Source organism: Suncus etruscus, chromosome 17, assembly GCF_024139225.1.
Source record: "Suncus etruscus isolate mSunEtr1 chromosome 17, mSunEtr1.pri.cur, whole genome shotgun sequence".
Classification (NCBI taxonomy): Eukaryota; Metazoa; Chordata; class Mammalia; order Eulipotyphla; family Soricidae; genus Suncus; species Suncus etruscus.
In genome coordinates this window covers 41,402,834-41,425,177 of record NC_064864.1, presented here as the reverse complement: position 1 = coordinate 41,425,177, position 22,344 = coordinate 41,402,834, and the positions used below count along the sequence as shown (strand labels likewise).

Sequence of the window (22,344 nt, the reverse complement as noted above, 5' to 3'; positions counted from 1 at the left end):
GAGAAGGCACCAAGCAGGTGAAGGGCCCAGAGAACTTTAAACCAGAAGTGAAATGGTCTGGACCAATTCCAGCTACAAGCACCAAGAAGTGAGACCTTTTTTTTTTTTTTTTTTTTTTTTGGTTTTTAGGTCACACCCAGCAGCGCTCAGGGGTCACTCCTGGCTCCACACTCAGAAATCGCTCCTGGCAGGCTCGGGGGACCATATGGGATTCCGGGATTCGAACCACCATCCTTCTGCATGAAATACAAACGCCTTACCTCCATGCTATCTCTCCGGCCCAAGAACTGAGATTTGAGTGTGGATGGCTAGCATCCGAAGACGGATGCAGTTAGTTGGAAAACTTACATATTTAAATCTGTATCCTACTATCACAGCCAAATTTTACATTAATATTTTCATATATGCATTGTGATATGTCATGGTTAGAAGAATGGACTTGGGCATCAGAGAGACACCTGAGTTCCCATCTTGACTCTATTACAGTAAAGGTAAATTTATACCTGAGCTCAGAGATTTTTTTAATATTCTATGAAGGATTTGGGAGGGGTGTTGGCCTCATCTGGCTGTATTCAGGCATCCTGAGTCTGCCTGGCTGGCTCAGGAGACCATATAGGATGCCAGGGATTAAACCTTGTTGCCCTACCATCTGCTATTGCTCTGGCCCCTCATATGAAAGATTTGCATGCAAAATTCTAGTTTACTGGTCAGCTTAAGGAAAGGGGTTTTAGGTCTCCCAATATCCATATCACTCTTTTTACTGGTGAAGGACATTGCTTATTCAGTCCTTAATGCCTGGTCTAATGTAAGATGATGCGATCCTGTCCTGTGCCATCTACAAACCTCCAGTGTACCTCCACTATTTTCTGTAGAGTGGAGTTTATGGTCTAAAATCAACAAGTAGAACCCTGTAATCTATAACTCTTGGCCTGGGCTTGTTGCTCTGTAATATATCACTGGATCTCACCACAGATAGTACCCAGATGATTACTTTGTCCTTTGTTTTTATTTCTCTGGCCATGGTCATATGACCTCAGCTGCCCTTCCTTAGGTCTTGGGATAGGCAAGGGGGCAACGAGACTGCCCGCCCAGTACAATTGCATGTGAAATCAGACTGTAGCTGAGATGGGGGTTTCCTTCTATGACTTACTATTTCCCACTCCCAGATGTTTCCATTACTTTTTTAGTTGGCTGCCTTTTTGGTGGGTTAGATTTACAATTACATTAATAAATTTAACATTTCATGTTTATTGAATGGGAGGATTAATATAATAGAAATGGCAATAGTTCCCCAATGTACCATACAGAATCAATGCAGTACCTATAAGAATACCCATAATATTCTTTTTGTTTATTTGGTTGGTTTTTGGTTTAGGCCTACACCAAGTGATACTAAAGGGTTACTCCTAGCTCTGTGTTCAGGGGTTATTCCTGGCAGTGAATAGTTCAGGGGAACATATGGGATACTGGAGATTGAACCCGGGGTGACTGAGTGCAAGGCAAACACCCTCCCCACTGTGCTATCACTCTGACTCCCTTTTTTGTTTGTTTGTTTGTTTTTGTGCTACACCTGATGATGCTCAAGGGTTTCTCCTGATTCTGCACTCAGCAGTTACTCCTGGCAGTGCTCAGAGGACCATATGGGATGCTGAGGATCAATACAGGTTGGCTGCATACAAGGCAAATGCCCTACACTCTGTACTATTGTCCCCCATAACTTTTTTGTTTGGTTTGGTTTGGTTTGGTTTGGTTTTGGGCCACACCCGGTAACCCTCAGAGGTTACTCCTGGCTATGCGCTCAGAAATCGCTCCTGGCTTGGGGGATCATATGGGACACTGGGGGATCGAACCGCGGTCCATCCTAGGCTAGCGCAGGCAAGGCAGGCACCTTACCTCTAGTACCACCACGCCAGCCCCATCTTTTTTAAATAAATAGATCAAACACTCCTGAATTTATTTAGAACATTAAATCGTTTGTTTATTTATTTAGAACAATAAATCAGGTTTGATTCTCAGCATCCCATATGGTCCTCCAAGTCTGCAGGGGCGTTACTTCTGAGCACCACTGGGTGTGGCCCAAAACCAAAAAAAAAAAAAAAAAAACCTAGCTTCTTAAAAAAAATGCTGTTTATTTTTTTTTCCAAACTTGCTGAGTTTATTTTTGATGTTGTTTAAGGTGTTGTAGTGTAACGTAACCAATAAGAGGTCTGAATTTACACAGTGTCACACAGTAACTAATATTTTATCAGCTTTCTGAAACCAAATTATTGCCACTGCTTACTAAAAGTACCAAATTAAAAGATAGTTTGCATAATTGTTTAAGAGGCATATCTTAAACCATTTTGTCCAAGTAAATAGTCTGTCCTAGGCAAAACCCTATATATAGATGGTTCAATTTCCTTTTTTTTTTTTTTTTTTTTGTGGTTTTTGGGTCACACCCAGCAGTGCTCAGGGGTTATTCCTGGTTCCAGGCTCAGAAATTGCTCCTGGCAGGCATGGGGGACCATATGGGATGCCGGGATTCGAACCGATGACCTCCTGCATGAAAGGCAAATGCCTTACCTCCATGCTATCTCTCCAGCTCCCTCAATTTCCTTTTTTAATACAAGACATGTATTTACTTTCCAAATCCATATAGCAAATAAATAAAGTAATATTTGCCTCTTGTATCTCAGGTACAAGAGAGACAATGTGTATAGAGGAGAGGAGACAAGAGGAGAGAAGGGAAGAGAGTGAAGTAAAGAGAAGAGAAGAGAAGAGAAGAGAAGAGAAGAGAAGAGAAGAGAAGAGAAGAGAAGAGAAGAGAAGAGAAGAGAAGAGAAGAGAAGAGAAGAGAAGAGAAGAGAAGAGAAGAGAAGAGAAGAGAAGAGAAGAGAAGAGAAGAGAAGAGAAGAGAAGAGAAGAGAAGAGAAGAGAGAAAAAAAAGAGAAGAAAAACTACAAAGATTTTTTTTTTTTTTGGTTTTTGGGTCACCCCTGGCAGCCCTCAGGGGTTACTCCTGGCTCTGTGCTCAGAAATTGCTCCTAGCTCGGGGATCATATGGAATACCAGGGATTGAATCTGGGTCTGTCTGCGTGCAAGGCAAACTCCATACTGCTGTGCTATCGCTCCGGTCCCAGAGATGATCTTTTGATGTTGTTTCATTTATCCAGAATTTTAAATTATGGTCAAGGAAACCCCCAGATATATAATTCTCTTTTGAATTCTATAATTTTTCTCTAGGGAAATCCCTCAAGACTCATTTGGTTTTTGGGTCACATCCGGCATTGCTCAGGGGTTACTCCCGACTCTATGCTCAGAAATCGCTCCTGGCAGCCTCGGGGATATGGGATGCCAGGATTCGAACAGATAACCTTCTGCATGAAAGGCAAATGCCTTACCTTCTCTGGCCCCCATTTCTATAATTCTTTGAACTTGATTTTCCTCATACTGAAAGGTCAGTACATTCAATATTGTCTATGAAAAGCAACACATACCAAATGAAAACATGTTCTACTGTTTTAAATATATTACATGCATTAAATTGTACCAGGCATTATAGCCTATGTCATTAAGATCTGAGTAAAAGAATTTATCCATGGTCATATATAGCCCATAAGTGACAATGTTGGATCTACTCAGGGTGACTAGTTTCATGCTTTTGATATTCTGCTTCTTATTAACTATCTCTATGAAACTTGTCTTAGAATTTCCCCATATCTTTCTCTCTCTAATGATGCCACATCCGTTTTGAAATTTATAAGATCTTAGCAACATTATCTGAGACTCTCAGGATCTTAATGACTATACTGTCTGAGTTCCACTATCACAAGTGTCTCTCAGGTCATCTGAATATGACAGCCAAATTACTTGTTTTGTTTTGGACCCACACCCAGTGATGTTCAGAGTTTAGTTACTCCTGGATCAGGAATCACTCCTGGAAGAGCTCAGAGGACCACTTGGAATAACAGGGTTCAAAGCTGAATCATCTGCATTTAAGGCAAGCACCCTAACTGCTTACTTCCCTTCGGGCCTCAGATTACTTTTCTTAAAACACTGATTTCAGAGTTGTGTACCTAGCTCAAACCACTAGAACCCATGTGGGACATTCAGGTTCAATTCCAAGCACCACACTGAGCACTGATGGAGAAGGAGCCCTGACTACCACCAGCTGTGGCCCTTAAACAACCCCCCCCATTGATTTCATCATTATTTTGCTATTTCAATCAAAACACTCACTTTTATTGTGGTTAAATATACATGTTTATTATTTCATACATTCATAAGTTCAAAATGTTCAATACTAGATAGAGGCTAGAGAAACAACTAGTTTGGTGGACAAGGCACTTGCCTTGCACATGGCTGGTCAGGATTCATTTTCCATAACCTCATACTAGGAGTGGTTACTGAGCACCGAGCCATGAGAAAGCTCTGACTACACGATGTGTCCCCCAAACCAAATCAAACCAAACCAAACAAAAACACATTTCTCTCCCCCTATACTCATGGTATCAAATATATGACAGCCACATGCAAGGAAAATGTGCATTTCTTAATGCTTACCCCTATATTAATCTCTCTCACCCTATATATTCTAATTTTTCAATTTTCTAACTCAAGAAACCATGTTTTGCAAACCATATTTTTCCCTCATTTTTATCTTCTCTCATCACAAGTTGACCACAGTCTCTGATCTAATAAAGATTTGTCTTAACACTCTATTTTTTTATTTTTATTTTTTTGGATTTTGGGCCACACCCGGCGGTGCTCAGGGGTTACGCCTGGTTGTCTGCTCAGAAATAGCTCCTGGCAGGCACAGGGAACCATATGGGACACCAGGATTCAAACCAACCATCTTTGGTCCTGGATCGGCTGCTTGCAAGGCAAACGCCGCTGTGCTATCTCTCTGGGCCCAACACTCTATTTTTTAAACTTCCATAATTATATATCTCTACTCAGTATCATATAGTTTACTATACTTAACCATTGAATATTGAAGCTGGATTGAATCTTATATATCTGTTAGCCTAATCTCATTTTATAGGATAGAGAATTTAATAATTTGCTCAAAGTCAGGCTGAGTCAGTGGCAGAAACAGGCTCTGAACACAGAAACCAGTCTAATAAAACTGCTTACCAATGATTGTAGTGATAGCATAGTGCTTGCTTGAATGCAGCCAACCTTGTTTGGATCTTCAGTATCCTATATAGTCTGAGCACTAATATGAGTGATTCCTGAACGCAGTGCCAGGAGTAACACATGAGCAAAAATCAACTAAACAACAACAACAACAACAACAACAAAATGCTTACCAAAAGACGTTTGCCTTTCATGCAGAAGGTCATCAGTTCAAATCCCAGCATCCCATATGGTCCCCCGTGCCTGCCAGGAGCAATTTCTGAGCATGGAGCCAGAAATAACCCATGAGCACTTCCGGGTGTGACCCAAAAACCACAAAAAAGAAAAAGCTTACCAAGTCTTTAAAATGTCCTCAGAAACAGGATTTTTACATTGTGCTCTCTGACAAAACCTGGGGATTTGTTGTCGTCATTATTATCATCATTTTCTTTTTTGTTTTGTTTTGTTGGTTTTTTTGGGGGAGCACACCCGGCTGTCCTCAGGAGTTATTTTTGGCTCTATGCTCAGAAAGCATTCCTTACAGGCTCGAGGGACCATATGAGAATGCCGGGAATCAAACCCAGACCTGTCCCAGGTCGAGCTCCTGCAAGGCAAACGCCCTACTGCTGTGCTATTGCTCCAGCCCCCATCACCATCAAATTTCTATTCTACAAATTAAGAAATATCAATTCAGAAAATAATTTGCTTTTTCTTTTTCATTTATAGAGAACTTGCTTTCCCTTAATAGTCTTGACTTTTTCTTTGTATTGAATATTTTCTTTTTTCCACATTTAGACAGTAGGAGTCCTGAGAGTTAGTCTTATTTTTCTAGCCTGGCAGAATTGAATATCATGCTGCATTCACAATGATGGTGCGTCTTGGGGTGGGGGAGGTATAACATTGATATTTGGCAGGACTTGCACAGTCCTGGTGCCATAGGACACCTGTGACAGCCGCTGACAGCTGTGCAGAGCGGAGCAGCAATTGGAGGCGTTGGGATTCGTGGTCACTATTGCCTCTGCCACAGGTTTTTTGGTTTGGTTTGACTTAGAGTTGATATTCTCGGCAAGCTGTCTCTGCGAGTTATCTCGGCTTGCCGAGGTGGGGGGGACCTAAGGGTTCAGCTCCATCCCTAGCAGGGGATCTGGACCAGGGGCTCGCCCCGCACAAAGATGGCGCAAAGCCACAGCTGGACCAATCGGGAGCGGCGTTGCTCGCGGTTATCAAGGTAACAGCCAATGGGCAGCGGGGATCGGGCTCAGGTGCGGCTGCCCAGGGATGGCGGCGTCAAGTGGGGCAGGCGCGGATGGAAGAGGTGGGAGCGGCAGGTGGCTTAGGGGCTGCAGCCCAGCCGAGCCGAGGGCCGGGCGCCCGCTGGACCCCTGCGCCGGGGTGTGATCATCTTTTCCAAAGGCCGAGTCCAGGTTGGCGGCGTGGCTGGGAGGGGGCTGGAAAAATTAAAGGGATCGGTAATGCAAAGACTGAGTCTCTGAGATGACAGGAGCTGGGGACCCACGACACCCCATTCCAGACGCGCAGACAGACTGGAGAGCTCTGTCGACGGGGGTCCCAAACCCCGCTGCAGCCCGAGCGATCCCAGCATTGGTGTTATCAGCCATTGGTGTGGATGGATGGGGACCGCGTCCGGAGGGGAGTGGCAGTCTGGATGGCAGAGGCTGGATGGAGCCTTCTAGGGGTGGAGGGATGGAGTGGGGTGGGTAGCATCATCCAGACGAAGGGGAGGGCAAAGCCGGCACCAAGTGTTGCCTCGTGGCTATCCAGGGCTTTGTCTGCTCCTGGACTGGCTCCCTGAACTCTAGTGAAAAGGGGTCTCACATCTAAAGGGAGGTCTGGGGATACAACGCCTCCCCCTTCCTTTAGCAGGTGGTCGTTCACCTGCAATAGCATGAACACACTGCTTGTTGGGTAACCTGCTGGGGACACTCGGCTATGACAAAAACAAACGTGTGTGATCTATGATAGAATCCTATCCCGACATTTCTCTTTCCCACAAACTGTACTATCAGTACCTACAGTATGTTGGAATATCAGAGTACAGAGACAAAACAGTCCTTTATTTTAGATATATGCATGGCTTGATCTTCTGCAGTCCTATCAAGAAAGCAGAAAGTGAGTATGTCTTTAGAAGCAGGAATAATCTTGACTTAGTGATTGGATTCCATTTGTATATATGAAGGCAAAACTCTAAGGACACCTGTCTTTACCAAAAGGTTTGTTTGCTTTGTTTTTGTTTTTGAAGTAGCACTGATTTTGACATTATATTGGTTTTCGGTGTACAGTACTATAAAACAACTGTATAGATTACGTCTTATTCACAAGAGTCAGGTTTTCATCTTTCAACGTATAGTTGACCCCTCTTTACTTTGCTGTACCTATCTCTTCTACTTTCTGCCCTCTGATAACCAGTGATTATTCTTATAGTCAAATAGAGATTATTTGAACAGACACAAATACTCATTTGCATCCCTTATCAAAATAGTATTTTCTTCAGATTTCATCAGCACTGGCTATCTTTTTTTTTTTTTTTTTTTTTAGAGTGTGGGTTATTCCTGGCTGTGGACAATCAGGCCCACAGTTCAATGAGGATTACCTTAGCCATTCCAAGAGATGCTTGATGATCATGTACAGACTAAAATGGGATCAACCATATACAAGGCATGCATCCTAACCACTTTACAAGTATGGCCCTTGGCAGTTCTTTAATTCTTTGAGATTTGTCTTGGGCCAGAGAGATAGTACAGCAGCAAAGGCATTTGCCTTGTTACGTGGCTGACCAAAGTTTCAACCATGGCATCATATATATATTCTCCGAAGCCCACCAGGAATGATTCCTGAGTACAGAACAAGGAGTAAGCCCTGAGTATTGCTGGTTGTACCACAGCCAAAATAAAATTTTGAGATTTGTCTCAATGACTATAACTATTGATAAAACTCCTCTGGTGGGGGGGGACACACCAGGTGGCACTCATGGCTTACTCCTGGCTCTGTGCTCAGAAATCACTCCTGGCAGGCTCGGGAGACCATATGGGATGCCGGGAATCGAACCTGGGTCCGTCCCAGGTCAGCCATGTGCAAGGCAAACCCCCTACTGCTTCACCATCACTCCGGCCCTGAAACTCCTTTTTGATCAGTGGTTATGTAACTGTTAATTAGTGTGGCTAATTCCAGGAATCACAATTTAAAATCCAGGGCCAGAGAGATAGTACAGAGGTTAAGGGACTTGCCTTGGATGCCGTCAACCCTGGTTCAATTCCCATTGCCACAATTGGTGCTCTGAGCAACATGAGGAGGGATCCATGAGCACAGAACAAGGAATAAGCCCTGAGCACCACCAGATGTGGCCCAAGCCCCTCCTGACACTGTCCCAGTCAGGGTCAATAATAATTACTTAGACGTATGTAGAAGATATTAAATAGGTGCCAAAGAGATAGCACGGAGGTAGGGTGTTTGCCTTGCACGCAGAAGGACAGTGGTTCGAATCCCGGTATCCATTATGGTACCCCGAGCCTGCCAGGAGCTATTTCTGAGTGTAGAGCCAGGAGTAACCCGGGTGTGACCCAAAAACAAAAAAAAAAAAAAAAAGATATCAAATATATCAAACCATGGCCTGAATCTACATGTGACATTTATGCTTGCATTCTTGGAAATCCATGTCATTTTGACAAACAGTTGTTAAAGAGAATGATTGGTTGATTCATTAAAATATTTACTAGGGCAGTTTTGTTCCTTCATATTTTGAGCTTTGTAGCTTGTAGTATCCCTCCTCATGTTGCTCAGAGCACCAATTGTGGCAATGGGAATTGAACCAGGGTTGACGGCATCCAAGGCAAGTCCCTTAACCTCTGTACTATCTCTCTGGCCCTGGATTTGTAGTGGCCTGGATGAAGAAGATTGTGCCACTTCATGGGCCAGTAAAGTTCCAGCTGTCATTGATCCTACTTATTAAAACACACACACACACACACACACACACACAACAGAAAATTGGGGCCAGAGCAATAGCACAGTGGTAAGGTGGTAAGGTGTTTGCCTTGCACTCGGCCAACCAAGTCCCCGGTATTCCTTAGAGCCTTAGGTCCTTAGAGCCTGCCAGAAGCGATTTCTGATCTGAGTGCAAAGCCTGTAGTAACCCCTGAGCACCACAAGCTGTGGCCTAACCTCACCTCCCAAATAAAAAACAGGAAAGTCATTGCAGAAGGGAGGGGAATTCCTGAACATAAAACTGTTGAGAATCCTGAAGCTATAAAGATTTAAGGTGTGTGTGCAAAAAAATTTCTAGAAATTGGAATCATGATGTTCAATACAGGAGATGGAGCTTAAGCAAGATGTCAGCCTCCCATCACACAAGTCAGTAATGGGATATCCATCAGAAGTTATACTTAAACTCCAAACAAGGGCATGAAAAACAGTAGGCACAGTAGGCAGTGACCAAACTCTTCAGCAAGAAGAGGGAAATGAAAATGAAAAACAAAAGAAAAAGTGACTGGGAGTGAGAATTTAGTATGCTGTACTAGATTCTCTAGCATGTTAGAGATAGGAATAAAGAGTTCTAATTTGTATTTGGAAAAACAGAAACTTTCTGTTTGCCTCATTTAACTCAACTATGAACATTGGTGCTTCCACATTTCAGAATCAGAATTGATAACAAAATTTATAGCAGAAATAGCATCCTCCGGAACATTAGCACAGGAGTAGGGCATTTGCCTTGCATACAGACCCGGGTTCAATCCCCAGCATCCCATATAGTCCCCTGAGCCTGCCAGGAATGATTTCTGAGTGCAGAGCCAAGAGTAACCCCTGAGTACTGCAAGGTGCTGCCCCAAAGCAAAACAAACAACAACAAAAAGTTTCATTTAACATTTGGGGTTTGTGTGTATATATGTTTGGAGGGAGATCACATCCAATAGTGCTTAGGAGTTTATTTCCAGCTCTGCATTCAGGAATTACCCCTGTTGGGGCTTGTATGACCATATTTTGTGATAGGGACTGAATCCAGGTTGGCTGTATACAGAGCAAGAGCCTTACCTGCTCTCTCTCTCTCTCTCTCTCTCTCTCTCTCTCTCTCTCTCTCTCTCTCTCTCTCTCTGTTTTTTGGGTCACACCTGGCTCTGCACTCAGAAATCGCTCCTGGCAGGCACAGGGGACCATATGGGATGCCAGGATTCAAACCACCGACCTTCTGCATGCAAGGCAAATACCCTACCTCCATGATATCTCTCCGGCCCCATCTTGAAGGGAGAAAAATAATGTAGCATTTCATGGACAGGTCCAAACTTTGTTCTAGGTATTTTTGCATGTCTTATTGAAATGAGTCTACCAGCCACTTTTAAATAACAGAGATATTACCTCCAATTTGTTGATGAGGAGGCTGAGGCTTGGAGGTGCTTCTGTGACTTGCAAAAGATTACACAGAGAAGCAGAGTCTAAATGCTGGAGTGCAATACATTGAGCATATCACCACATTCTCACCACATGGAGGCAGGGTAGCCTGGATGATAAAAGGTCATGTTCAGACCAGGGGTCCAACAGGCTGCTGTCCTGACTCCCACTTGTATGTGGTAGCTGAGTGACCTTTATTAATTTATACTCCTGCACCTTAGTTTTCTCATCTGCAAAGTGGAAATAGCAGACATAAAGCTGTGAAATTCAATTGGACAATGAATTTTTTTGTTGTTTGTTTTTGGGCCACACATGGTGACGCTCAGGGGTTACTCCTTGCTATGCGCTCAGAAATTGCTCCTGGCTGGGGGATCATATGAGACACCAGGGGAAGGAACCTCGGTCCGTCCTAGGCTAGCGAGAGCAAGGTAGACACCTTACTGCTTGCACCACCACTTCGGCCCCACATTATATTTTTTACTTATTTTAGAGTCCACCCATGACAGTACTTGGAGGTTATTCCTGGCTTTGTGCTCAGTAGTCAGTGGTTGCTTCTGATTGTACTATATAGTTTCCAAAACTGAACAGTACTTGGAGGTTATTCCTGGCTTTGTGCTCAGGAATTGCTCCTGGTGGTACTGGAGGTACCTGGCTCTGTGCTCAGTAGTCAGTGGTTGCTTCTGATTGTACTATATAGTTTCCAAAACTGAACCTAGGACTCTAGCAGGCAAAGCATATGCTCTAGTCTTTTGTGCTATTTCCCTGGCTCCCTGGGAGATATTGTTTTTGTTTTGTAATCACACCTGCTGGTGCTCAGCTCTCATACTTGGCTCTGTACTTAGGGTTCATTTCTAGATCAGTGAGGTTTTAATACACTGTGACTATATTTAGAATAATAATCTATTAGGCCAGAGCACAGCGAGTAGGGCATTGCACGCGACCAGCCCGGGTTCAATCCCCAACATCCCATATGGTTCCCCAAGCCTGCCAGGAGTGATTTCTGAGTGCAGAGCCATGAGTAACTCCTGAATGCTACCGGTGTGACCCAAAAACAAAAATAAAATAAAATAGTAACCCACAAGCTTTCAGGTATGAACAATTTGGGTGGGGGGTCACACCCGGCCAAGCTCAGGGGTTACTCCTGACTCTATGCTCAGAAATCACTCCTGGCAGGCTCGGGACCATATGGGATGCCAGGATTTGAACCACCGACCTTCTGCATGCAAGGTAAATGCCTTACCTCCATGCTATCTCTGGCCCCGAACAATTTTTTTTTTAAGTTTTTTTGTCTTTTTGTTTTTGGGCCACACCCGGTGATGCTCAGGGGTTACTTCTGGCTCTGCGCTCAGAAATCCCTCCTAGCAGGCACCGGTGACCATATGGGATGCCGGAGGTGATCGAACTGCGGTCAGTCCTAGACTAGCGTGGGCAAGGCAGACGCCTTACGACTTGCACTACCGCTCCGGTTTCAAGTCCTAGTTTTTGTTTTGTTTTTTGTTTGTTTTGGGTTTTTTGTGAGGGCCACACCCAGTGACGCTCAGGGGATACTCCTGGCTATGCGCTCAGAAATCACTCCTGGCTTGGGGGACCATATGGGACACCTGGGGATCCAACCAAGGTCCGTCCTAGGCTAGACAGACTCCTTATGCCTAGCGCCACTGCTCCGCCCCCTCTCTTTTTTTTTTTTTTTGAGGTATGAAGAATTTTTTAAAAAATTAATTTACTGGGCCCGGAGAGATAGCACAGCGGCGTTTGCCCTTGCAAGCAGCCAATCCAGGACCAAGGGTGGTTGGTTCGAATCCTGGTGTCCCATATAGTCCCCCGTGCCTGCCAGGAGCTATTTCTGAGCAGACAGCCAGGAGTAACCGCTGAGCAACACCGGGTGTGGCCCAAAAACCAAAAAAAAAAAAAAATGTATTTACTTTGGGGCTGGAGTGATAGCACAGCGGTAGGGCATTTGCCTTGCAAGTGGCTGACCCAGGATGGACCTCGGTTCAATCCCCATTGTCCCATATGGTCCCCCAAGCCAGGAGCGATTTCTGTGTGCATAGCCAGGAGTAACTCCTGAACATCACTAGGTATGGCCCAAAAACTTAAAAAAAAAATTTAATTAACTTTATTTAAAGTATTGCATAGTTGACATAATTGATCATATTGCATTTGTTTTCAGGTAAGTGGGAGATAAGTACTTAAAAGAAAAAGGAGGGAGGGAGGGAGGGAGGGAGGGAGGGAGGGAGGGAGGGAGGGAGGGAGGGAGGGAAAGAAGGGAGGAAGGAAGGAAGGAAGGAGGAAGGAAGGAAGGAGGAAGGAAGGAAGGAAGGAAGGAAGGAAGGAAGAAGGAAGGAAGAAGGAAGGAAGGAAGGAAGGAAGGAAGGAAGGAAGGAAGGAGGGGGGAGGGAGGGAGGAGGAGGGAGGGAGGGAGGGAGGGAGGGAGGGAGGGAGGGAGGGAGGTAAGGAAAGAAGAGAAAAAGAAAGAAGAGAAAGAAGAAAGAAAGAAAGAAAGAAAAAGAAAGAAAGAAAGAATGAAAGAAAGAAAGAAAGAAAGAAAGAAAGAGGAAGGAAGGAAGGAAGGAAGGAGGAAGGAAGGAAGGAAGGAAGGAAGGAAGGAAGGCAGGAAGGAAGAAAGAAGAAAGAAAGAAAGAAAGAAGAAGAAGAAAGAAAGAAAGAAAGAAAAAAGAAAGAAGAAGAAAGAAAGAGAAAGAAAGAAAAAGAAAGAAAGAAAGAAGAAAGAAAGAAAGAAGAAAGAAAGAAAGAAGAAAGAAAGAAAGAAAGAAAGAAAGAAAGAAAGAAAGAAAGAAAGAAAGCAATGAAGGCAGAAAAGAAGGCAGGGGGAAAAAGTACAGCAACAAGAACATTTGTGAAAATATGGCCGGAGCAATAGCACACAGCAGTAGGGCATTTGCCTTGCATGCAGCCTACCCAGGACATACATGGATTCAATTCCTGGCATCCCATGTGGTTCTCTGAGCCTGCCAGGAGCTATTTCTGAGCACAGCCAGGAAACCCCTAGCACCAACAGGTGTGGCCCAAAAACAAACAAACAAAAATTGTGAAAATTATTGTACCTTGGCAATGAGGCCATTAACTCTTTGTCAAAAGGTTTAGTTAACTCATCTACTGAGTTTTTCAGTCCTGTTATTTCAGTCTGGAGTTTTCAGATTTCTGTCTTTGTGGTCTGTTCAGCTTGATCTGTGCTTTCTTTGAGTCTCTGAACATCCTTCATATTTCTACTCTAAGCTCCTTATCTGAGAGGCTAATTAAGTGGTTGGAATTTTTCGGGTCATCAGAGCTGCCATCTTCATTTAATATTTTTAAATGTTGGCTTGTGTTGTTTCCCTATTGTCTCACTCGCTGTGTGGGTTTTTTTCTACGTTTTATGGTGGAGTTCATTTACTAGAGATGCGCTCCTCTGCGCCCAACCTGCTCAAGTGTTGGTTTCGAACCCGCAGTGCTCAAGAGCCCTCAGTATAGTGGCGTCGACGGTGTTGACCTGGACTCACCTGTTCAGGTGTGTCCAGGGCACCTCAATCTCAGCTTTCTTCAGGGATCCTTGGTTTAGTAAACTCTTGTTGTCAGTTGACTGTTCTGTTACTTCATTTGTGAAGGTGGCTTCATATACACATTGGCATCTAAATTGGTGTGTTCCTTTGGGAATGACAGTATTTAACGAAAACAGAGTTGTTGTGCAACCACCTTTGTGGCCAAGCAGTCCAGGAATTGCAAGCACTATTGCTGATACTGTGGCATTTGTGGAGTATGTTTCTGGCTGCCAGCACTTTTGGAAGTACAAGAAAGTGGAAATACAAGAAGGGTGCCCACACTCACTCCCAAAAGAGTCCTGATGAGGAGCTGGAGTGATAGCACAATGGTAAGGCATTTGCCTTACATATGGCTGACCTAGACAGACCCAGGTTTGATTACCAGCATCCCATATGGTCCGTGAGCCTGCCAAGAGTGATTTCTGAGCACAGAGCCAGGATTAACCCTGAGTGCTGCCAGGTGTGGTCCAAAAACCAAAATAAATAAATAAATAAATACTCTTTTTAAAAAAAGTCCTAATGATATCAGCCCAAATACCAGCATAATTGGAGTTTGGGTCAGATTGGTGTCTTAGAGCCTTAGAGGAGTGGTGAAGCAGGGCCATTGGCAAAGTGGCAGTTGTGGGTATTAGGTGCATCGGTGTGTCTTTGATAGGGCGGGATCTTGGCCCATTCACTCCTCCTGAGATTGCCAGCTTTCAGCTATGTGGCTTATATACCCATGTTTTTATGGCTTGGTATGCATCTCTTTGGAGAACAGAGTGAATCTATAGAGCTATCTATGTGCAGACATGGCAACTGCATTTTTTTTTTATGGTGATAAAGGAAACTTTTTTATTCTTAGATTTTTCTTTTTTTTTTTTTTCGGGCCACACCTAGTGATGCTCAGGGGTTACTCCTGGTTATGCACGCAGAAATCACTCCTGGCTTGGGAGACTATATAGGATGCAGGGGAATCAAACCACAGTCCATCCTAGGTCAGCGTGTATAAGGCAAACACCCTACTGCTTGCGCCACTACTCCGGCCCCACTCCCTTTTTTGTAGAATATCTTTGAGTGCTACTTCAGCAGCGCTCTGGCTTGGTGGACCATATGGGACATCAGGGGATCGAACCGTGGTCCATCCTAGGCTAGCGCTGGCAAGGCAGATTCCTTACCACTCCGTGCCACCGCTCCAGCCCCCTACCAGGGAGATTCTTGATTTAGAACAAGTCTATGTGAAAGTTCTCTGAGCTCAAAAGTAATGAGTGCATGCTTTGTATGCAGGCATGGTCCCCTGAGCACAGAGCTGCTGGGAGTAGCCCATGGGCATTGTCAGTTGTGACAGGCAAAACCAAAATCAAACAAAAAAGACAGAATGAAAGCCTGAGCTGTAGCTCAGCGGGAAGGTATTTGCCTTGCATGCAGCCAATCCAGGTTCAATCCCTGGCATCCTATACAGTCCCTCAAGCCTGCCAGGAGTAATTTCTGAGTGTAGATCCAGGAGTAATCCCTGAGTGCTGCTGGTGTTTCCCCACCCCACCCCCCAAAAAAAGACATAATGAAACATTTTTTTATGCTCACTTACTGCCAATCTCATTTTTAGTTGCTATTTACCCCATGTTTTTTAGTCAGAACCCCATTACTCTTTTGTCCCATAGTTCCTATGATCTCATGCCTAAGACCCCAACAAAAGCATTGTGGCTTAAGACAACCACTATTACTTCAGGCCATGGTGTTGTGAACCAACATATGGGAGCTGGACTCAGAGGGTGCCTTTCCTCATCTGAGCTGAGTTCACCCCTCTCTCTGTGGTCAGTGGGACAGCTGCTCCATGTGGCCTCGCCTCTCCTACATGAACCTATGCTGTTTCTCTAGGAGGGCAGAGCAGGTCACGAGCAGCAAGAGGCCCAGTCCAGCATTTAAGCACTCAGACCTCTGCTCTGCCACTCCTTTGCTCTCATGCCATTAACTGGAAGCATTGAAGTAACTACTCAGATCCCATAAATGGAGAAATAAATATATCAGCTGCCTCTGAATGAATGACAGTATCTCAACGTGATTTGTTTAAAAAAAAAAAAAAAAGGTATCCACAGATGTGAAGTCTTTCCCTCCAGCCACCCTGTGACCATGGTTCTCCTCTGCCTGTTTTCTGCAGTTTCAATCCTGATCTGGAAGCTGTCACCATGACACTGACCAAAGGCTCCTTCACCTATTCCAGTGGAGAGGAGTACCGCGGCGAGTGGAAGGAGGGTGAGAGGACCCCTGGTACCCAGTGCTGACTGTCATTGGTGAATGACAGATACATCAGTGAACCAACCTTATGAGTTTGAGTTTCTAATTCCAGGATTTAATCTGCACCGTGCCTTTCCTTTCTTCAGTTTTAGAATTATAAATAAAGGAATTCACTTGCATGTGGCTAATCTTAATTCAGTCCCCAGTACTACATGATTCCCCAAGCAGCATTGGGTATGCCCTTCCCCCCCAAAAAAAAAACCCAAATAAGTAAAATAGATAAGGGAATTTGAAGTTGCTATTGTTAAAATGAATCTCCAGAAATAAGTGAAATCTTCCTATTTCTAAATTTACGATTTTACCATTCTTTCATTCTTTGGTGGATTATTTGAGAGTTGTTTTTGCTTGTTTGTTTGTTTGTTTTGGAACTACTCACATAAGTGCTCTGGCTCTGCACTTAGGGATCACTCCTGGCAGGCTCTGGGGTCTATATAGGATGTTGTTGATCAAACCTAGGTCAGCCACATGCAAGGCAAGTGCCTACCTGCTGTGCTATCTTTCTGACCCAGTAGTTATTTTTTTAAGTGCTGATATGCCCAGCCAAGTAAAATATTTTTGTTTGTTTGTTTTGAGGCCACACCTAGTAGTGCTCAGGTTTAGCATGGTATTCAGAGGTCATTACTGGCTGGCATTGTTTGGGAGAACATACGAGGTGCCAGATATCAAACAAGGTCAGCTATATGCAAGGCAAAAGCCTAACCCTTCTCTCCCAAACAAAATGAGTATCTTTGTTTTTTTTTGGGGGGGGGTTTGGGGGGTCACACCGGCTGCGCTCAGGGATTACTACTGGTTCTCTGCTCAGAAATCACTCGCAGGCTGGAATGCCAGGGATTCGAACCACCGTCCTTCTGCATGCAAGGAAAATACCCTACCTCCATGCTATCTGTCCGGTCCCAAAATGAGTATCTTTAATGGATCTGAATGCTAAGTATAGGGCCAGAGAGGGAAGTTCAATGTGCTAAATGCACACTTTGCAAGAGGCCTTAGTTGATCCCTGGCACCCCATGTTCTTCCAATATCACTGGGAACAATTCCTAAGCATAGCTGATTGTGAACCAAAACCACATAAATAAATTACAAAATACTGAATTGATTGCAATGACTTGGTCCCAATGCATTTTTAAAAAGGTAACTTTACACTTTTGTTTTGATTTGGTTTTGGTTTTGAGCCACACCCAGCAGTGCTCAGGAGTCATTCCTGGCAGTGATAGGGGACAATATGGACTGCTGGAGATCGGACCTGAGTTGGCTGTATGTAAGGCAAATGCCCTATCCACTGTGCTGTCATTCTGACCCCTATACTTAATTTTACAATTGCATAACCTCACAAAAAGTAACTGTAAATCTGTAGGATGTCATGTAATATTTAGAAGGAAACCCAGTGAATCTGATTTGGTTTTGGTTTTGAGGTCACTCCCAGCAATGATGAGGGACTGCCCTTGGTTTTGTGCATGGGGGTAGGAGATAATCTTAATACATTAAGGAAGATCTAGAAATTATGGCAGACTCCGAAACAAATGACACTCATTGTCTTTACTTTCCTGGGCACAGCTCTCCGTCCATTATAAGCATCCACTCTTAGGAATAATAAAGTTCTTTAGTGTCTTTTTTTTTTTTTTTTTTTGGTATCTTTGACTAACCAGTAAGCAAACAGTTAAATGAAGTTCAGTTTGGAAATGGTCTAACTTTTTGAAATGTCTGGGCTCTAGGGCGCTATCGAGCCATAAGGTGCCTAAGTGGCTCAACTTTGACTTTTGGCAAGGAACCACCTGCCCATTTCTAGACTTGCCCTGAGTTCTGTCACTGCAGATTCCTGCATCTCTGAGTCCTAGAACATTTGGAGGAAAAGTGGGGGAGGTGGCTCTAGGTCTTGCCTGCCTACATCCCAAATTTTTCCTCCTGCCCCTCCAAAACCTCTGTCATATGGTCTTTTGTTAACTTTTTAGAAGGGCCTGGCTTTGGGGTACCTCCTGGCAGTTGGCATGGGCCTGTGCTACCTGGCCTGAAACTCAGATTCAAGCAGATGCTCTACCTCTAAGTGATCTCTTCTGCTTGTTGAGGAGAGATTCTTGGGGCCCTTTGTCCCACAGAAGAGCCCCTGTGTGATGTGTGATACCTATGTGCCAGACCTCCCACTCCAGTTCTGTTTCTGCACCAGTACAGCGGGCATCAGCCCTGCTGAGGTGGCCAAGGTTACGTTGGTGCTACCCTGGAGGCTGTTGTACCTAATGGTTGTCCAGTGGCTTGACAGCACAAAGCACTGTTTGTTTTCTTCTCAGAGTCAGGTGGCCTGCTATGCTTGCGGCCCTCTGTTCTCATCTTGCTTTTCTGAGATCCCGAGTAAGTCTGTCCCTCCCTGTCTCTCCCCATTTCCACATGGGTCCTTGATCAGAGAAATAGGAGTGCTGTGCCCACCTCGTGAGACTGTCATGAGGCTGGAATAAAATTATGAATCTAGAGGGCACGGGAGAGGTGCTATGTACATGAGCTGGTGCTCTTGGATCTCTTGGATCTCTGTAAGACCTGTTCCAAACCCAGTGCTTGTAACTAAGATGGCAGGAAGGCACTCAAGCAGCAGAGCACTTGCCTTATATGCACAAGGTTGTGGGTCCAGTCCCCAGTACCACATACTCCCTGCACTTCACTCTCAGAAGACTGGAGGATCCCAAGTTCTAGGGGTTTTCAGGCACAGGTCTCTAGCTTGCTAAGATCACTCTTCCTCCCTTTGAGGGAGGGGTGATGGAGGCAGAAATATGACTGAAAATGGACCTGATAACTGTCCTTCTCTTTGCTCAGGGCGCAGACATGGTTTTGGTCAGCTGATGTTTGCAGATGGCGGCACCTACCTGGGTCATTTTGAGAATGGGCTGTTTAATGGCTTTGGGGTTCTGACCTTCTCAGATGGGTCAAGGTAAGTATTGGCTCACTGCTTTCTTGGTCTTCCACTATGGACTCTCCCAGAGTCCCTGGTCAGAGCTGAGTTTGTCTCTATCCTTCTGAAAACAGCAGAAGGAAGCAGTTCTATGACTGGTTTCTTTACAAATGGATCTAAAATTCAGAGTAACAGAGAGGTGAGCCTTTCCAAGCTGGTCTCTCCTCCAGCTGAGGAGCTTGCTCAGACTTCCTCTAGAGCCTACACCTCTCCCCTTCATGAAAGTTGGGGGGGGGGCAGTGCTGGGCCCGGACTGGAATCAGCTTTGCTCCTTGATCAAACTCAGCTATTGGACAGCACCCTCCCCTCTTGATTAACATCTGGTGTTTGCACAGGTATGAGGGCGAGTTCACCCAGGGCAAGTTTCATGGTGTGGGAGTCTTCATTCGATATGACAACATGACCTACGAGGGGGAGTTTAAAAATGGCAGAGTCCACGGTTTGGGTAAGTGACACCGGAAGGCGAGGGAGTGAGAAGCAGCCCATGGGTCGAGGCCACCTGGCTGCCTCTCATTCTGGGCCTGTCCAGTCTGGCACAGTAATGATGCCCTGTGACCTCACCACAGAACTGACTTGGGAGTTGAGAGTTGAGGCTTCCTCAGCCTCAGCCTTCCAGGCTGGTCTCTGGGCCATCAGTGCCCTGCTCACCCCATTTCTATCATATCCATCCTCCAAGGTCTGCTGACTTTCCCCGACGGCTCCCACGGCATCCCCCGCAATGAAGGTCTCTTTGAAAACAACAAACTGCTGCGTCGGGAAAAGTGTTCTGCGGTGGTGCAGAGGGCCCAGAGTGCCTCCAAGTCTGCCCGGAACCTTACTGCCTGACCTGGAGGTTCTCCAGGGGAGCACATGACCCGCTACACAAGGAGGTAAGAATGATGCTGAGCAGAGACTATGGGATGTGTGCAGCACCTGCCAATGGAGCTTGATCCCAGAAGAATTCAGAGTCCTGACCCCTTGGCTCTGCACCCATGGTCCCCAGTTCAGTTTTCTTTCACTTGGTGGTACCCTCTGCTCCTCACTGCTGGGGTGGCCTAGCACTGAACTGTCCTTGCTTTCTACTTCGTCTTCTGTGTTCATGCAGAAGCTCTTCCTTCTGTCATCTTGAGGGGCAGATGATGCCAAGCCCAGCATACGGCCAAGGCTTTGGGCTACCCGGAGATGGAAGGAAAAGATGCAGGGAGGCTTAGAGAGTTCAGCACTCCTGTGACCATCAAGAACAATGCTGTCCTCCACGGCCCCTCATTTGCTGCTGCTTCCAGGCCTTCTGCTTTGTCTGGCAGAACCACCACTCATCTCGCTTTCTGTGAGAGCCCCCATTCCCTCTCCCAGCTCCACTGCCTTTCTCACAGCCGAGAATCCCTGCCTGTGCTCTCTCCTCCCTTCCACTAGCCTAGGATTCCTTTATGAGACCGTCAAGGAAGAAGTAGACAGAAGCAGTCATACAACTTGTGGTTATTACATCAGGGCATAGGGAGGGCATCTCTGGGTCACTTCAGACTCCTTCGTGGAGAGAGCAGAAGCCATCAGGAGGGCTCTGGCTATACCACTGTCTGACCACTGCACTTTCTTAGGATTAGGTAGAGTTGGTGTTGGGTTCAGGGGACTGAAAGAGCATTCAGTTTACTGGAGCCCTTCCACCATGCACCAGCAAGATCCCTAGACATCTCATCACGGAGTCTCCATTATCCCATGACCCAAACAAGCCTCCACCTAGCCCTACCTGTCCTCACTCCCACTGTTCCCTAAAAAGCAAATCATGGTGGAAATCATAGCCGTGTGCCTCTATTTACTCTCTGAATTGTACTGTAGACGTGTTAATGACGAATAAAATATCACCAGACCTGCCCATTGTTTTCTTGATTGTCTTGCTCTTCATTCTTAAAAATATTAAACCCTCTGCAAGTCCCAACACCTCTAGAGGGGAAGAGGCTTTTATTTCTTTATTATTGTATTTATTATTATTATTATTATTATTTATTGTATTGGGGTCACACCCAGCAGTGCTCAGGGCTTACTCCTAGCTCTGTGCTCAAGCATCACTCTGGATGGTGCTCAGGGGACCAAACGGGGTGCTGGAGATTGAATCTAGATCAACTTCCTGCAAGGCAAAAATACTACATACAATACGGTACTATTGCTCTGGCCCCTTTATTGCTTTTAAGCACAGGTTCCTATTGCTCAAAGGGCCAGAGCTGAGTGTGAACTGTGTGCTGATCTTCCTGATTCCAGAAGCACTTTTCTCTGTATAGTTCTTGTCCTGAGCATCAAAGTGCCTGAGACCAGTTGAAGTTACAACTGCAGGGTGTCCCTGTGGCAGCTCCACTCTGGCTAGGTTCCCCTTCTTCAGAATAGGTAGAGTACTAGTTCTCACATCAGCATATGTGCCACATGCAATTCCCTGACCCTCTTACATATGTGACATCAAGAGAAGGAGGCACTATTACTATCCTCAGATTAGCCCTGAGCTCAGGCACTTAACATCATTTTCTCCAAGTGCTCATAAACATTCAGATCCAAGAATGTAAACCCATCAGACCAACTGACCAGCAGGAGTAGAACTCCTCACCATTCTACTCATTGGCAACCCTGCTATATCCCTCCACTTATCCTTCAAGCTAAGGCCCTCACAAAGGTTCCAGAAAGAAGGGTCCAGGTCATAAGCCCCAACACCTATATGCAGACTTGAAAGTTGATGCCTTTTGGATTCCCTCCCCTTACTTTCTTCATAATCACAGTCATCTGCTAAATCTCAGGTTTTCTACCTCTAGTTCAATATCACTAAAAAAAAAAAAAAAAAAAAAACAAGCAAAAAAAAAAAACCAACAAACAGTTCAACATTAGGTGGAGGATCATATGGAATGCCAGGATTCGAACCACTGTCCTTCTGCATGCAAGGCAAACGCACTACCTCCATGCTATCTCCCCAGCCCCCATGTACTGATTATTTCAAAATATCTTACTAGAACTGTTTTTACCTCTCCTCTCACCCACTTCACACTTCTAGAATTTTTTCCCTGGGCTGCCACTTACCTAATCCTTGTTTTTTTTTTTGTTGTTGTTTTGTTTTGTTTTGTTTTGTTTTTTTGTGGTGGTGGTGGT

General features: G+C 45.0%; 2 protein-coding genes across 2 annotated transcripts in view; both read left to right on the top strand.

Annotated features, from left to right (window-relative positions):
• The window catches only part of CRTAC1 (cartilage acidic protein 1), a 541,606-nt gene that overhangs the window by 373,483 nt on the left and 145,779 nt on the right, over positions 1-22,344 (top strand). The gene's annotated exons all lie outside the window — the stretch shown is intronic.
• Positions 6,385-21,097, top strand: MORN4 (MORN repeat containing 4). The gene is made up of 6 exons (XM_049764369.1): positions 6,385-6,521; positions 16,174-16,268; positions 19,107-19,221; positions 19,578-19,687; positions 19,919-20,111; positions 20,327-21,097. Exons 2-5 carry the CDS (start codon positions 16,202-16,204, stop codon positions 20,065-20,067), a joined length of 441 nt encoding a protein of 146 aa, XP_049620326.1. The 5' UTR covers positions 6,385-6,521; positions 16,174-16,201; the 3' UTR covers positions 20,068-20,111; positions 20,327-21,097.

Bases quoted from the DNA above. Each gene is read 5' to 3' on its own strand.
- MORN4 (XM_049764369.1), top strand. From the start codon at position 16,202: ATGACACTGACCAAAGGCTCCTTCACCTATTCCAGTGGAGAGGAGTAC. The intron at 16,269-19,106 runs GTGAGAGGACCC...CTCTTTGCTCAG, and splicing joins CCGCGGCGAGTGGAAGGAGG to GGCGCAGACATGGTTTTGGT. The intron at 19,222-19,577 runs GTAAGTATTGGC...GTGTTTGCACAG, and splicing joins ACCTTCTCAGATGGGTCAAG to GTATGAGGGCGAGTTCACCC.